The following is a 15,377-nucleotide window of genomic DNA, read 5'->3' as shown; positions in this document are numbered from 1 at the left end:
ACCCTGCAGCTCCAATAAGAGTAAACATGTTATAATTTACCAACAGAGGCCTGGCAAATGCAGTCATAGATACATTGACAGTTACAAATGTGAACTCCAAATGAAAACACGTCCTTTGTAATAGCTTGAAAAGGCATAAAGCCACGAAGCCCCCCAAGGGAGAGATTATATTGCTCAGCCCTAGCTCCATTTATCTGTGGTCTGTCATTCACTGTGCTGTAGGGTTATCGTTACTGAAAAGTATTCTTACTGGATGTAAATGGCTTGCCTGGTCATTAGCCTGCAATCTCAGCTGCCCCTACAGATATAGCCAGCCTGCTCCCCTGGACCCAAAAGTGTGGGTACAACTAGTAACAGAATTCATGGAGGGTGAAATTCACCCTGTGCAATGGCCTTCATGAAGCCCATGAACCATTTATGTGAGTGGTCTTCAATAGTACATAAGCTTCCTGCAGGACTCCAGAATTACACCCAGAGAGAAACCACCAGGGAGGCAAGAATTCAAGGCCCCTGTCTCCCAGGCTGGTACTGGGTCACCATGCTACAGGGAAAGAGAAAGCTAAGATCAAGCATAGCCTGGTGGAGTAGCTAGTTTTACTCCAGGCCCTGAGGTTTTTTCCCCCACATGTCACTTCCCAGTCTGCTGTGGCACCTATACAAGCTAAATCAAGTGTAGGGGAAATAAACCAAATAACTCTATAATGCCAATTTTTTTTAAAGACTCCAGAGGTGATCCTGGAAATTACAGGCCGATAAGCCTAACTTCAGTATCTGGCAAATTGGTTGAAACGATAGTAAAGCTCAGAATTATCGGACATAGAGATGAACTTGATATATTGGGGAAGAGTCAACATGGCTTTTGCAAAGGAAAAAAATCACACCTCACCAATCTATTAGAATTTTTGAGGGTGTAAACAAGCATGTGGACCAGGATGATCCAACGGATATAGTATACTTTGGCTTTTGGAAAGCCTTTGATAGCCAAAGGCTCTTAAGCAAAGTAAGCAGTCATGTGATAAGAGGGAAGGTCCTTGCATGGATCAGTAACTGCTTAAGGGTAGGAAACAAAGCATAGGAATAAATGGTGAGTTTTCACAATGGAGAGAAGCAAATAGTAGGGTGCCCCAGGGATTTGGATTGGGACCAGCGCTGTTCAACAGACTAATAAATGGTCTGGAAAAGGGAATAAACAGTGAGGTGGCAAAGTTTGCAGATGATATAAAATTACTCAAGATATTTAAGTCCAAAGCTCACAGAGTTGCAAAGGGAGCTCACAAAACTCAGCAAAATAGCAGATGAAATTCAATGTTAATTACATAATCCCAATGATACATATAAAATGCTGGGGTCTAAATTAGCTGTGGTGCAGAGAACCACCACAAGGGTTACACACCAACTCAGTCCCACCTACATCCCCATTTAGCCTGTGGCCATCCAGTATGAGACGCCATTAACCCTTCATTTGCTGGATTAAAATAGTAGCTAAAGCAAACATCAGACACAAGTAATGCAGCCTGAGGAAACTGAGCAAAAGGAAAACAGGCCCTGATTCAGCAGAGCAGTTAAGCACGTGCCGACCTTTAATTAAGTTAAACATCTAGATGAGTCACTCCTGAATGAGTCAACAGTTAGGTGTGTGCATGTTAGCTCTTACTCATGAGTTTTTACTCACCTGAGTTAGTCCCATGGATTTCAAGAGGACTGTTCGGGTGAAGAAGTGCTCACCAGTGCGTGACATTCACCCTGTGCAGAGGACCTGCATAATGTCTATGCACCACTGAAATCCTACATCAGCCCTCTTAAGTTGGGTTTAAATGGAGCATAGGCCTATGCAGAGCCTAAGCCCAGGGGTGACTTCACCCTACTGTGGGTAAGGGACACACAACCCAGCCCTGACCTGGAAGAATGATGAAGTCACTTAACATATCAAATCAGCAAGTGCCACATTAGAGGTGTGAAGGGATTTCTAATAACCCAAAACATCTTCCCTGGAAGAGCAACACATTTATCGCTTAGAATTAGACAGAATCCCTGATGCTCACCCACAGCTGCACAGAATTCTCCTGCTCCTCACGTGTTCCCAAGGCCACCCCACACTTAACAGTGTTAGTGTTTGGGGGAGTGTGCTTCAGAGCCTCCGTCAGGCCTGAAAACCACTGTCCAGGGGCTTATATAAGGTCTGGTCCATTGGCGTCAAGGGAGCTGTGTCACTGACTTCAGTAAGTGCAAGATCAAGTGCTATAAACAGCTTCAACTGCTGCCCATTAGTGAGGGAATGAGGCTGGCACCATTCACTCCCCTGGCCGTGCTGAGCTGACACACACCAGGCGCTAAGGGGAGTTTGTATTGACAGTCAGAGGGAGGGTCCAGTGCCCTGGTTTAATTCAGAAGAAACCAGCTGAGCATGGACACAGCTCACAGTCTAGATGTTTACTGGCCCTGCCCTGGGTGAGAGGGGCCCCACACGCCCGCACTCTGCTGGGCAGCAGGCCCCAGAGCTGCTCTCCTAAGGGGAGGGGCAGGGAATAGCCCAGCGATGGTGAGAGTCTCCTGGCAGCTCTGTGCAGGGAACGACGCAGGGATTTACTGCTGAGAACAGCTGGGAAATACAGAGCAAGTGGCTGTCATTGATTGCACTCTTAATTTGTAAAGGCAACTTGGGGTCTCCCTTGAGGAAAGTGCTGACGTCTCCTGCACACTGGACATGGGCTGAGCAGACATGCGCTCTACTGATACCAGCATTGTCTTGTATTGGTACCAACAGGGGCTGGAGCATTTTCCAGCATTTGCCAGCTGTACGATGGACATGGCTTTTACAAGCACCAAAGGTTCTGAGCATCTTAATTGGCTCCTGGCTTCCAGGGAGACTGACAGTAACACCTACATCTGATCCACTGCTGGTCAACCGTCCAGGATTGTCGATTAATACAGGAATTAATGATTAATCTTTAATTAAAGATTATGTCATGTGATGAAACCTCCAGGAATACATCCAACCAAAATTGGCAATCTTACCGCACGGATCAGACAGAGTGTGGGCTGATTGGTTACATGGAACATGGATTTTGAGTCATTCCTCAGGCATGTCCAACGTAGAGACGTCACCAGCCCCCTGCGTGGCTCAGCTGAGAGCGAGCACAGGACGTCATGACGCAGCTCCGGGCAGAAGGGCTGTGCCCAGTGACTCAGAGCGACCCCCTGGTCCCCTGGCCCATCTGAAGATCCTGATCAGGTAAGTTGGGACAATCTGGGAGGGGATGTTTTAGCTTCTCACAGACAGGTGCAGAGAGGCTGCACTATTCAGAGAGTGGACGAGGACAGCACGTGGTTTGGATCACATCCGATCCACCCGTGTGCAGCCCCTGGCATGTCTGATTCGTCTCTTCGCTGACACTAATTGGTGGGTAACAGGGACGTGCTGCACATTAATTATGTCTAGAAAGATGCTGGTGCTCCCAGAGGTGTGGGGTCACGGACACATGCTTTCTAAGTACGGTTATCGTACCCATAACATACACCACTGAATCCACTCAGTACTGACTGCTAATGCCCCTCATTCCTTCCATGACGTGATTCCACTGAGGTCAGTACAATGGCCCCAGTGATGAATTTGGCCCAGTACTGGCCTGTCAGGGCCAAATGGCAGTGGAAGGACCAACACGCAGTCCAGTTGTGTACATGCCTCCAGCACCCAACAACCGTTCTCCACGGGCTCCAGCCACAGCCGCACAGACACGCAGGCAGATCCACAGCCTGTGTGGGGGTTGGGGGAGCGCAGTAGTGGGGGAACCCAGTGCGGTACCAGAACACAGAGCTCCTTTGCTTCTCTCTCGGTACCTTTACGCCCTCAACCACTGTTGTGCCTGAGCATCTCTGAGACACGGTAGAACTTATCCTTATACCACCCTGTGAGGCAGGGAAGTGCTGCCCCCATTTTAAAGATGAGGAATGGAGACACAGAGATGATGTGACTTGCCCAAGGATACAAAGTCAGTGGCAGAGCCAGGATATGAACCCCGCCCACCTGACTCCCATGCCTGTGCCTTAACTACAAGACCACATGAGCTCTGTACGAGGACCAGGATTTGGCCTTATTGTGAGTTGTCCCAAGGAATACTCCATTGCTGCGCTTCCCAGTGGATCTTCAATCCTCTGATTGTACGATAAGTTTTTCCAGAAAGGATAAACCTGCCAGTGGAAATTGCCCCGCGGCTCTTTTTCCCTACGCGGGCAGAGGTGGCGACCTCTCCCTGCCATCGACTGGGACTGGTTTTTGTACAGCCCTGTGTCACTGTGGTGGATCTTCGGTGGAGGAACCCAGCTGACCGTCCTTGGTAAGTCACTGAATTACTCACAAACTTTCCTTCTCCTGCCTCTATTGTACATTTTCCATGATTTTTTTTTCTAATTTCTTTGTCTTCATGCCGGGCTCGGGACTCCTCTCACTTTATATATGGACCTTCACCCAGTGTTGGGAATAACGTTTAGTCTCTCTGGATAGTCATAGCAGGTGTATACGCCCCATGCTGGGTTTTCTTTTCTTTTCCTAATGAAACCTACTGAGATTCTGCCTCTGGGTGCCCAGTTACGATGACCTAGTGTTAGCCCCTTAAGGAAAAGATTTTCTCTCTTTTTCTTTTAAGGTATGAACTATTTCTCAGTAGCACCGGCTGTTAGTCAGTGTATGAAAGAAACCCAGAGCCAGGTTCTCAGGTGCTGCACTGTCCTAGCTCCATTGTCCGCAATAGAGCTCCACCAAAACTCACCCCAGGTGCCTACAGACAGGTGTCCAATCCCATGAAATCTAATGTTCTATAAAAGTCATTGGTCCCTGGGGATTTAAAATCTGATTTGTCGGGATGAGGAACTGCTCCAAGTAGGAGTCTGTAGCCTGGAACAAAGAGGTGCAAGAGAGGATTCAGCTGAAGTGTTTACGATTCTGAATGAATTATTGTGATTGTTAGCAAGCGAACACGGCTCACTCCTCTCTTCTCACTGTCCGTTGAGCCGAGGGGTCTCTAGATGGAAGGATTGGCAGTATGCATTTGCCAAGTAAAAGGGTGTATCATCCCCAGGGGAGATGATGGAGTAAAACACTGTAGCTTGAGTTAACAAGAAGTTGGATAATTTTATGACCAGTTAACGCCACTGTTCTGTGTCTTGCACATGCAAAGGCAAGGGAATTGATATCTTGTGCTTCGGGACATAGGCTGATCATTGCGACAGGACAGAAGAGTGTCCCTGCCCAGCATTGCACAGCTGCATTGAAATGGGCCAGATTATGACTTCAATGGGAACTGTGGTGGCACAGTGCCTCTGAGAATCAGATCAATAGGAATTGCTGTACAGTGTCAGACCACTGAGCTGGCAATTAACACACACGCTTAAGAGGAATGTGAACAAACCTTATTTCCTAATTTTCAGAGGTGCTGTGTGCCCACAGCTCCCAATAGCCGTGCTGGGTGCTCAGCATCTCTGAGAATCAAGCCGCGTGTGCAGGTCTAAACATGTCTGTGCAGTCAGAATATGCAGGACTAAGTCAAGGGATGATTTCCTTTGGGAGTTTATCCACAGATATTTATTCCTCGCTACTAGCGAGAGGGAAACCAGCAGCAGACAGGGTCGCACCAGCAACGTTAGAATTTTTTTATTTTATTTTTTTCAGAAAGCGTCTCGTGAAACATCTAGGACAGTGGTTTTCAACCCTGGGGGGCCACAGACTATATCTAAGTTTGCCAAAGGGGTTCGCACCTCCATTCAAAATCTTTTAAGGGTCCGCAAATGAAAAAAGGTTGAAAGCCACTGAACTAAGAGTTTTCGAGATTCTGATGGGACTAACATATTGTCATTCAAGAGAAAATGAATCCCGATCTAGAAACGATGGGCCAAATTCTGCTCTCGGTTACATTGGTGTAAATCTGGAGTATCTGGATTCACTTTGTCCTAGAAGATATTGAAATGATGGGTTCTCCTTCCAACAGCATGTGTGTGTGTGTGTGTGTGTGTGCGTGCGCGCACACACACACACACGCACATATATACATATATACACACACACACACACATATATATATATATATAAATAAATTAGCCTCTCTCAATCAAAGCCGTGAATTTACAATAGCTGAGAATCTGACCACAACCTTCAGTGACTATCAATGACCACTGAATCCAGTGGGCCTCTTTGTTAGCACATGGGTCTCCTTGGGGGAACTCATTGCAGGCTGAGGGCGTAAGTCTCTGAAGGATCACTTTTCCTTCAGGAGGAGGGAATCTCCCTACTTGTTGGTTGCAGCATTAACTGCACCATAGCACTGAAGTATCAGAGGGGTAGCCGTGTTAGTCTGGTTCTGTAGAAGCAGCAAAGAATCCTGTGGCACCTTATAGACTAACAGACGTTTTGCAGCATGAGCTTTCGTGGGTGAATACCCACTTCTTCGGATGCATAGCACTGAACAATCAATGAATAATACATTGATGGAACACGGGAAATTCTAGATTGCTCTCTGCTGCTCTTGTTTGTTCTGCAATCAGTGCCGGGAATATTAGCAGCTCTGGCAGTTGTTAGCAAGGAGGTTTCTTTAAACATGAGCTGAAATTGACTTCTGAAAATATTGGGCCATATTCTTCTCGGTTACGGTGGTAAAAGTGCATTGATTATAAGGGATTTACACAGCGTAGGTGAGAGGAGAGTTTGCCCTAGAGAATCTAGTTCACTATAGATATCTCTTTGAATTGCCAAATGCTGTACAATTGAACACAGGAGAGCGAGCCCTTCTGGCTCTCTACTCAGATAAAATATTGCCCCACTCCTGCCATTGGATCCACACAGGCATACTCAGAGAGCATCTTTGAAGCCAATAGGAATCCGGCCCGGGCCGGTGGTATGGATCTGTTTGCAGGATCAAGGCCTAAGAGGCTAAATTTCTCCAACTTGAACACACAGAAATAATCGGACGTAGCAATGCCCGGGTGTGATTGTGAACTGCACAGTAACGGAGCTATGGGATTAAATGTTGGCTTGTGCCAGGTCAGCCTTCAGCTGAGCATGTCTCAGTAAAGGGCCATTCATTCCCACTAATGTGGTGTTCAGCTGTTATAGCCATAGAGCCAGTGAGGTCGTAACAGACGAGATTATTAATGCTAGGACCTAATTCCAGGCAAGCAGGAGATCAGCAGTGGGAGAACTGTGCCGACAGGAAGTAGCAATGTAGGGTGCCGTGACAGATTCTGAATTTGCAGAAACTCTGATGCTGCCTGTGGGCCATAATCTACCCTAAATCTTTGCACAAAGAATCTGATCCAGCAGAGCAGTTAAGCACGTGCTTAACTTTAAGCGCCTGAGTAGTCAGTCTATTGACTTCCAGGGGATGGCTGATGAATTTAAAGTTAAGCATGCGTTTAAGTGCTGAACTGGATTAGGGCCCTTATTCTCATTTTAAGGGCCCAAATTTTGCTTTTGGTTTCTCTGATGCAGTGAAATTGATGGCAGTGGTTTAACATTTCCCTCAGTACCTGCCTAATGCAGCCCTAAAGTATTAAGAAAACAGTAAGAATAAAAACTTGAAAGACGCTATGCGAGTTCTCTGCCATGTGTGGAGTATCCTGCAGGAGGAGATACTGAAGGGGCACAAATTTCTATAATACCAACAAGTAAAAACAAACCAATTTAAATAGCTCTCAGGTTAGACAGGATTCCAGATCAGAGCTAACCCTGGAGCCCTCCGAAACATCCACATTTCCTACAGCCAGCGGGTGGGCACAGGATGGCAAATGCTAGCTGGCAGTTTTAAAGATAGACTGGCTCTCGCATGAGGACAGCAGCCCAGTGGTAGCGGGCGCCATTTTGTGCACGAAAGCAAAGGCTGCTTTCCATGTTCTGCTGGCAGCTCGCAGCAGACCAAACGTAGTTGACTCAGAGAATAAGCCAGCTACACTCCTCAGCCCTGAATTCCTGAGCAATCGTGCAAATGCAGTGGCAGTGCCACATGGCTCCTTAGCTGGTGGGAGAGGGAAGATGGTGGGAGAGATGCTGGGGAATGTTTAACACTGGAGATTATTATACAGTATTGCCAAATTTTGGTGCAGGATTTCTCTGGGAGGATGATCTGTATCCATAGAATAGTCCTTTCGGTGGAAAAACATTATCAGGGGTTTAGCTGAACTGAGCTTTTCCTGTTCTACTCCACTCTATCTTTGCCGGAAAGAATCCGGAGATGGAGTTTTGATTTGATTTTTAATGGTAAGACTTTATAGTTACAAAGCAGCATTGGTTTAGATTTCAGGCAGTTTCTCCCTCAGGCACCACAGACTTTATTTAAAAACATAAAGCTTTATAGACCCGAAGAGCCAGATCCTCCACTGGTGTCATGGAACTACATTGATTTATAGTAGGTGAGGATCTAGCTCAAAATATCCAGTACCTTGCATTCTGCACTGGCGGCATCTGAATTTGATGTTCCACTGTGTATCTGAATTCTTTTGGTTTTCTTCCTAATCTGACTCTGAACCACATTGTCTTGTAGGTCAGCCAAAGGCATCTCCCACCGTGCACCTCTTCCCTCCATCCTCGGAAGAGATAAGTACAAAGAGCAAAGCCACGCTGGTGTGTCTGATAGAAGGTTTTTACCCTGGGTCAGTCCAAGTCACCTGGAAAGCTGACAGCAAGCAGATCTCCACTGGAGTGGAGACGACCAAACCCTCCAAACAGAGTGACAACAAGTACATGGCCAGCAGTTACCTGTCTCTGGCTGCATCAGATTGGAAGAGCAATGAGTCCTACACCTGCGAGGTGACACATGATGGGAAAAACATTGTGAAGTCTTTGCAGCGCTCACAGTGTTCTTAACCCTCTGACGGCTCAGCTGGTCCTTGTGTCTATCAGTAGAATTTTCCACAAAAGAGCCGGGATCAGTCTGTAGCATCACCTTAATGCTGATCTCCAGCAGGCTCTGCTTCCTGTGTGATGTGGGGGATCTTTGATGATCCCTTTGATATCTGCTTTTATTCCCATGTTCCCACTGCTCTCACCCCTCTGCATTCCCTGGAAATGTCCTTCCTGCTTTAGTCTCTGATGCAGCCTTGTTATGATATTAATAAAACCAGAAACATTCACCTATCGTTGTGTCCGTGAAGAGTTAAAATTATTGCCTCTTTCAAATGTTTTCAAAAAGTTGTTTATCATGATTCTGCAATAAAAAGATGGACATTTATCTGCCAATAGTTTATTCTTCTGGTTCCAAAGGCTGAACTGATTTCTCTCAATTTATCTGTCAATAACTTATTCCTAGCAAATATCAGTAAGATTTAGTAGCCACTGGGTAAGATATATTCATAGTTTTAAAACTCTCTCTTGGATTTTCATCTGGAGTAGATTGGCACCACGCCCCTGAATTGGGTGGAGTGAGGCCGATTTACGCCTGCTGACGATCTCACCTTGTTTGCTTTTGTCTAGCAATAAAACCACTAGCACCAAGCTTGGGAGTTACCCTGAGTCTGGCGAAAGGTGCTACTGCTCTAAGCAACAGAGGTTGCAGCTGCCAGGGCAGAAATATTCTGGTGGGACCCGCTGCTCGGTTTCTCTTGGGAGCTCCCATGGTCTGAACTTAGCCACAGTTATGTGGCTCTCGAGTCTCACTTAAACACTATGGAGCAAGCGTAAGTGAGTCTTTCTATTAGTGGTGCCGTGGGTCTTTTGCTGGCTCTCTGCACAAGAGCGTCACTGGACTCACCTTCGAATGGCATAACTGGACCACGAACAAACCTCATGCTACGCCAGGCCACTCAATTCACTGAGTATCTCCTGCTGCTGGTGTCCCTGGCCGCCCACAAGTCACAAAAACAGCCATGCAGCCAGGGAAATGCACCTTCCCCTTGAATGCCAAACTGCACTGTGCTGCTCTGGGTGGGACCTGCTATTCGTTCGCGGGGGGCGGATGGCTACGGGCTTGTCAATTACAAACAAACATTATTAGGTAGGAGGAGCTTTGAATAGATTTTTTTTAAATCAAAAGCTCTTTGGTCCGAGCTGCTGTGTCCCTGTTCCTTCTCCCAAAGGGGAATGTCTCAGCAGTGACCCTGCAGCTCCAATAAGAGTAAACAGGTTATAATTTACCAACAGAGGCCTGGCAAATGCAGTCATAGATACATTGACAGTTACAAATGTGAACTCCAAATGAAAACACGTCCTTTGTAATAGCTTGAAAAGGCATAAAGCCACGAAGCCCCCCAAGGGAGAGATTATATTGCTCAGCCCTAGCTCCATTTATCTGTGGTCTGTCATTCACTGTGCTGTAGGGTTATCGTTACTGAAAAGAATTCTTACTGGATGTAAATGGCTTGCCTGGTCATTAGCCTGCAATCTCAGCTGCCCCTACAGATATAGCCAGCCTGCTCCCCTGGACCCAAATGTGTGGGTACAACTAGTAACAGAATTCATGGAGGGTGAAATTCACCCTGTGCAATGGCCTTCATGAAGCCCATGAACCATTTATGTGAGTGGTCTTCAATAGTACATAAGCTTCCTGCAGGACTCCAGAATTACACCCAGAGAGAAACCACCAGGGAGGCAAGAATTCAAGGCCCCTGTCTCCCAGGCTGGTACTGGGTCACCATGCTACAGGGAAAGAGAAGGCTAAGATCAAGCATAGCCTGGTGGAGTAGCTAGTTTTACTCCAGGCCCTGAGGTTTTTTCCCCCACATGTCACTTCCCAGTCTGCTGTGGCACCTATACAAGCTAAATCAAGTGTAGGGGAAAGAAACCAAATAACTCTATAATGCCAATTTTTTTTAAAGACTCCAGAGGTGATCCTGGAAATTACAGGCCGATAAGCCTAACTTCAGTATCTGGCAAATTGGTTGAAACGATAGTAAAGCTCAGAATTATCGGACATAGAGATGAACTTGATATATTGGGGAAGAGTCAACATGGCTTTTGCAAAGGAAAAAAATCACACCTCACCAATCTATTAGAATTTTTGTGGGTGTAAACAAGCATGTGGACCAGGATGATCCAACGGATATAGTATACTTTGGCTTTTGGAAAGCCTTTGATAGCCAAAGGCTCTTAAGCAAAGTAAGCAGTCATGTGATAAGAGGGAAGGTCCTTGCATGGATCAGTAACTGCTTAAGGATAAGAAACAAAGCATAGGAATAAATGGTGAGTTTTCACAATGGAGAGAAGCAAATAGTAGGGTGCCCCAGGGATTTGGATTGGGACCAGCGCTGTTCAACAGACTAATAAATGGTCTGGAAAAGGCCATAGACAGTGAGGTGGCAAAGTTTGCAGATGATATAAAATTACTCAAGATATTTAAGTCCAAAGCTCACAGAGTTGCAAAGGGAGTTCACAAAACTCAGCAAAATAGCAGATGAAATTCAATGTTAATTACATAATCCCAATGATATGTATAAAATGCTGGGGTCTAAATTAGCTGTGATGCAGAGAACCACCACAAGGGTTACACACCAACTCAGTCCCACCTACATCCCCATTTAGCCTGTGGCCATCCAGTATGAGACGCCATTAACCCTTCATTTGCTGGATTAAAATAGTAGCTAAAGCAAACATCAGACACAAGTAATGCAGCCTGAGGAAACTGAGCAAAAGGAAAACAGGCCCTGATTCAGCAGAGCAGTTAAGCACGTGCCGACCTTTAATTAAGTTAAACATCTAGATGAGTCACTCCTGAATGAGTCAACAGTTAGGTGTGTGCATGTTAGCTCTTACTCATGAGTTTTTACTCACCTGAGTTAGTCCCATGGATTTCAAGAGGACTGTTCGGGTGAAGAAGTGCTCACCAGTGCGTGACATTCACCCTGTGCAGAGGACCTGTATAATGTCTATGCACCACTGAAATCCTACATCAGCCCTCTTAAGTTGGGTTTAAATGGAGCATAGGCCTATGCAGAGCCTAAGCCCAGGGGTGACTTCACCCTACTGTGGGTAAGGGACACACAACCCAGCCCTGACCTGGAAGAATGATGAAGTCACTTAACATATCAAATCAGCAAGTGCCACATTAGAGGTGTGAAGGGATTTCTAATAACCCAAAACATCTTCCCTGGAAGAGCAACACATTTATCGCTTAGAATTAGACAGAATCCCTGATGCTCACCCACAGCTGCACAGAATTCTCCTGCTCCTCACGTGTTCCCAAGGCCACCCCACACTTAACAGTGTTAGTGTTTGGGGGAGTGTGCTTCAGAGCCTCCGTCAGGCCTGAAAACCACTGTCCAGGGGCTTATATAAGGTCTGGTCCATTGGCGTCAAGGGAGCTGTGTCACTGACTTCAGTAAGTGCAAGATCAAGTGCTATAAACAGCTTCAACTGCTGCCCATTAGTGAGGGAATGAGGCTGGTCCCATTCACTCCCCTGGCCGTGCTGAGCTGACACACACCAGGCGCTCAGGGGAGTTTGTATTGACAGTCAGAGGGAGGGTCCAGTGCCCTGGTTTAATTCAGAAGAAACCAGCTGAGCATGGACACAGCTCACAGCCTAGATGTTTACTGGCCCTGCCCTTGGTGAGAGGGGCCCCACACGCCCACACTCTGCTGGGCAGCAGGCCCCAGAGCTGCTCTCCTAAGGGGAGGGGCAGGGAATAGCCCAGCGATGGTGAGAGTCTCCTGGCAGCTCTGTGCAGGGAACGACGCAGGGATTTACTGCTGAGAACAGCTGGGAAATACAGAGCAAGTGGCTGTCGTTGATTGCACTCTTAATTTGTAAAGGCAACTTGGGGTCTCCCTTGAGGAAAGTGCTGACGTCTCCTGCACACTGGACATGGGCTGAGCAGACATGCGCTCTACTGATACCAGCATTGTCTTGTATTGGTACCAACAGGGGCTGGAGCATTTTCCAGCATTTGCCAGCTGTACGATGGACATGGCTTTTACAAGCACCAAAGGTTCTGAGCATCTTAATTGGCTCCTGGCTTCCAGGGAGACTGACAGTAACACCTACATCTGATCCACTGCTGGTCAACCGTCCAGGATTGTCGATTAATACAGGAATTAATGATTAATCTTTAATTAAAGATTATGTCATGTGATGAAACCTCCAGGAATACATCCAACCAAAATTGGCAATCTTACCGCACGGATCAGACAGAGTGTGGGCTGATTGGTTACATGGAACATGGATTTTGAGTCATTCCTCAGGCATGTCCAACGTAGAGACGTCACCAGCCCCCTGCGTGGCTCAGCTGAGAGCGAGCACAGGACGTCATGACGCAGCTCCGGGCAGAAGGGCTGTGCCCAGTGACTCAGAGCGACCCCCTGGTCCCCTGGCCCATCTGAAGATCCTGATCAGGTAAGTTGGGACAATCTGGGAGGGGATGTTTTAGCTTCTCACAGACAGGTGCAGAGAGGCTGCACTATTCAGAGAGTGGACGAGGACAGCACGTGGTTTGGATCACATCCGATCCACCCGTGTGCAGCCCCTGGCATGTCTGATTCGTCTCTTCGCTGACACTAATTGGTGGGTAACAGGGACGTGCTGCACATTAATTATGTCTAGAAAGATGCTGGTGCTCCCAGAGGTGTGGGGTCACGGACACATGCTTTCTAAGTACGGTTATCGTACCCATAACATACACCACTGAATCCACTCAGTACTGACTGCTAATGCCCCTCATTCCTTCCATGACGTGATTCCACTGAGGTCAGTACAATGGCCCCAGTGATGAATTTGGCCCAGTACTGGCCTGTCAGGGCCAAATGGCAGTGGAAGGACCAACACGCAGTCCAGTTGTGTACATGCCTCCAGCACCCAACAACCGTTCTCCACGGGCTCCAGCCACAGCCGCACAGACACGCAGGCAGATCCACAGCCTGTGTGGGGGTTGGGGGAGCGCAGTAGTGGGGGAACCCAGTGCGGTACCAGAACACAGAGCTCCTTTGCTTCTCTCTCGGTACCTTTACGCCCTCAACCACTGTTGTGCCTGAGCATCTCTGAGACACGGTAGAACTTATCCTTATACCACCCTGTGAGGCAGGGAAGTGCTGCCCCCATTTTAAAGATGAGGAATGGAGACACAGAGATGATGTGACTTGCCCAAGGATACAAAGTCAGTGGCAGAGCCAGGATATGAACCCCGCCCACCTGACTCCCATGCCTGTGCCTTAACTACAAGACCACATGAGCTCTGTACGAGGACCAGGATTTGGCCTTATTGTGAGTTGTCCCAAGGAATACTCCATTGCTGCGCTTCCCAGTGGATCTTCAATCCTCTGATTGTACGATAAGTTTTTCCAGAAAGGATAAACCTGCCAGTGGAAATTGCCCCGCGGCTCTTTTTCCCTACGCGGGCAGAGGTGGCGACCTCTCCCTGCCATCGACTGGGACTGGTTTTTGTACAGCCCTGTGTCACTGTGGTGGATCTTCGGTGGAGGAACCCAGCTGACCGTCCTTGGTAAGTCACTGAATTACTCACAAACTTTCCTTCTCCTGCCTCTATTGTACATTTTCCATGATTTTTTTTTCTAATTTCTTTGTCTTCATGCCGGGCTCGGGACTCCTCTCACTTTATATATGGACCTTCACCCAGTGTTGGGAATAACGTTTAGTCTCTCTGGATAGTCATAGCAGGTGTATACGCCCCATGCTGGGTTTTCTTTTCTTTTCCTAATGAAACCTACTGAGATTCTGCCTCTGGGTGCCCAGTTACGATGACCTAGTGTTAGCCCCTTAAGGAAAAGATTTTCTCTCTTTTTCTTTTAAGGTATGAACTATTTCTCAGTAGCACCGGCTGTTAGTCAGTGTATGAAAGAAACCCAGAGCCAGGTTCTCAGGTGCTGCACTGTCCTAGCTCCATTGTCCGCAATAGAGCTCCACCAAAACTCACCCCAGGTGCCTACAGACAGGTGTCCAATCCCATGAAATCTAATGTTCTATAAAAGTCATTGGTCCCTGGGGATTTAAAATCTGATTTGTCGGGATGAGGAACTGCTCCAAGTAGGAGTCTGTAGCCTGGAACAAAGAGGTGCAAGAGAGGATTCAGCTGAAGTGTTTACGATTCTGAATGAATTATTGTGATTGTTAGCAAGCGAACACGGCTCACTCCTCTCTTCTCACTGTCCGTTGAGCCGAGGGGTCTCTAGATGGAAGGATTGGCAGTATGCATTTGCCAAGTAAAAGGGTGTATCATCCCCAGGGGAGATGATGGAGTAAAACACTGTAGCTTGAGTTAACAAGAAGTTGGATAATTTTATGACCAGTTAACGCCACTGTTCTGTGTCTTGCACATGCAAAGGCAAGGGAATTGATATCTTGTGCTTCGGGACATAGGCTGATCATTGCGACAGGACAGAAGAGTGTCCCTGCCCAGCATTGCACAGCTGCATTGAAATGGGCCAGATTATGACTTCAATGGGAACTGTGG

General features: G+C 47.1%; 2 protein-coding genes and 1 gene segment (V, D, J or C); all 3 read left to right on the top strand.

The window, feature by feature from the left end:
* Nucleotides 1-9,212, top strand: part of LOC123351198 — a 576,764-nt gene extending 567,552 nt beyond the window's left edge. Inside the window, 2 exon segments of the V gene segment in view lie at nucleotides 4,299-4,334; nucleotides 8,526-9,212. Of these exon segments, the coding sequence occupies nucleotides 4,299-4,334; nucleotides 8,526-8,848 (359 nt within the window).
* The window catches only part of LOC123351200 (immunoglobulin lambda-1 light chain-like), a 624,702-nt gene that overhangs the window by 582,734 nt on the left and 26,591 nt on the right, over nucleotides 1-15,377 (top strand). The window lies entirely within an intron of this gene.
* The window catches only part of LOC123351197 (immunoglobulin lambda-1 light chain-like), a 668,923-nt gene that overhangs the window by 633,802 nt on the left and 19,744 nt on the right, over nucleotides 1-15,377 (top strand). The window lies entirely within an intron of this gene.

This window comes from Mauremys mutica, chromosome 16 (assembly GCF_020497125.1).
Source record: "Mauremys mutica isolate MM-2020 ecotype Southern chromosome 16, ASM2049712v1, whole genome shotgun sequence".
Taxonomy (NCBI): domain Eukaryota; kingdom Metazoa; phylum Chordata; order Testudines; family Geoemydidae; genus Mauremys; species Mauremys mutica.
This window is presented reverse-complemented; position numbering and strand designations above follow the sequence as displayed.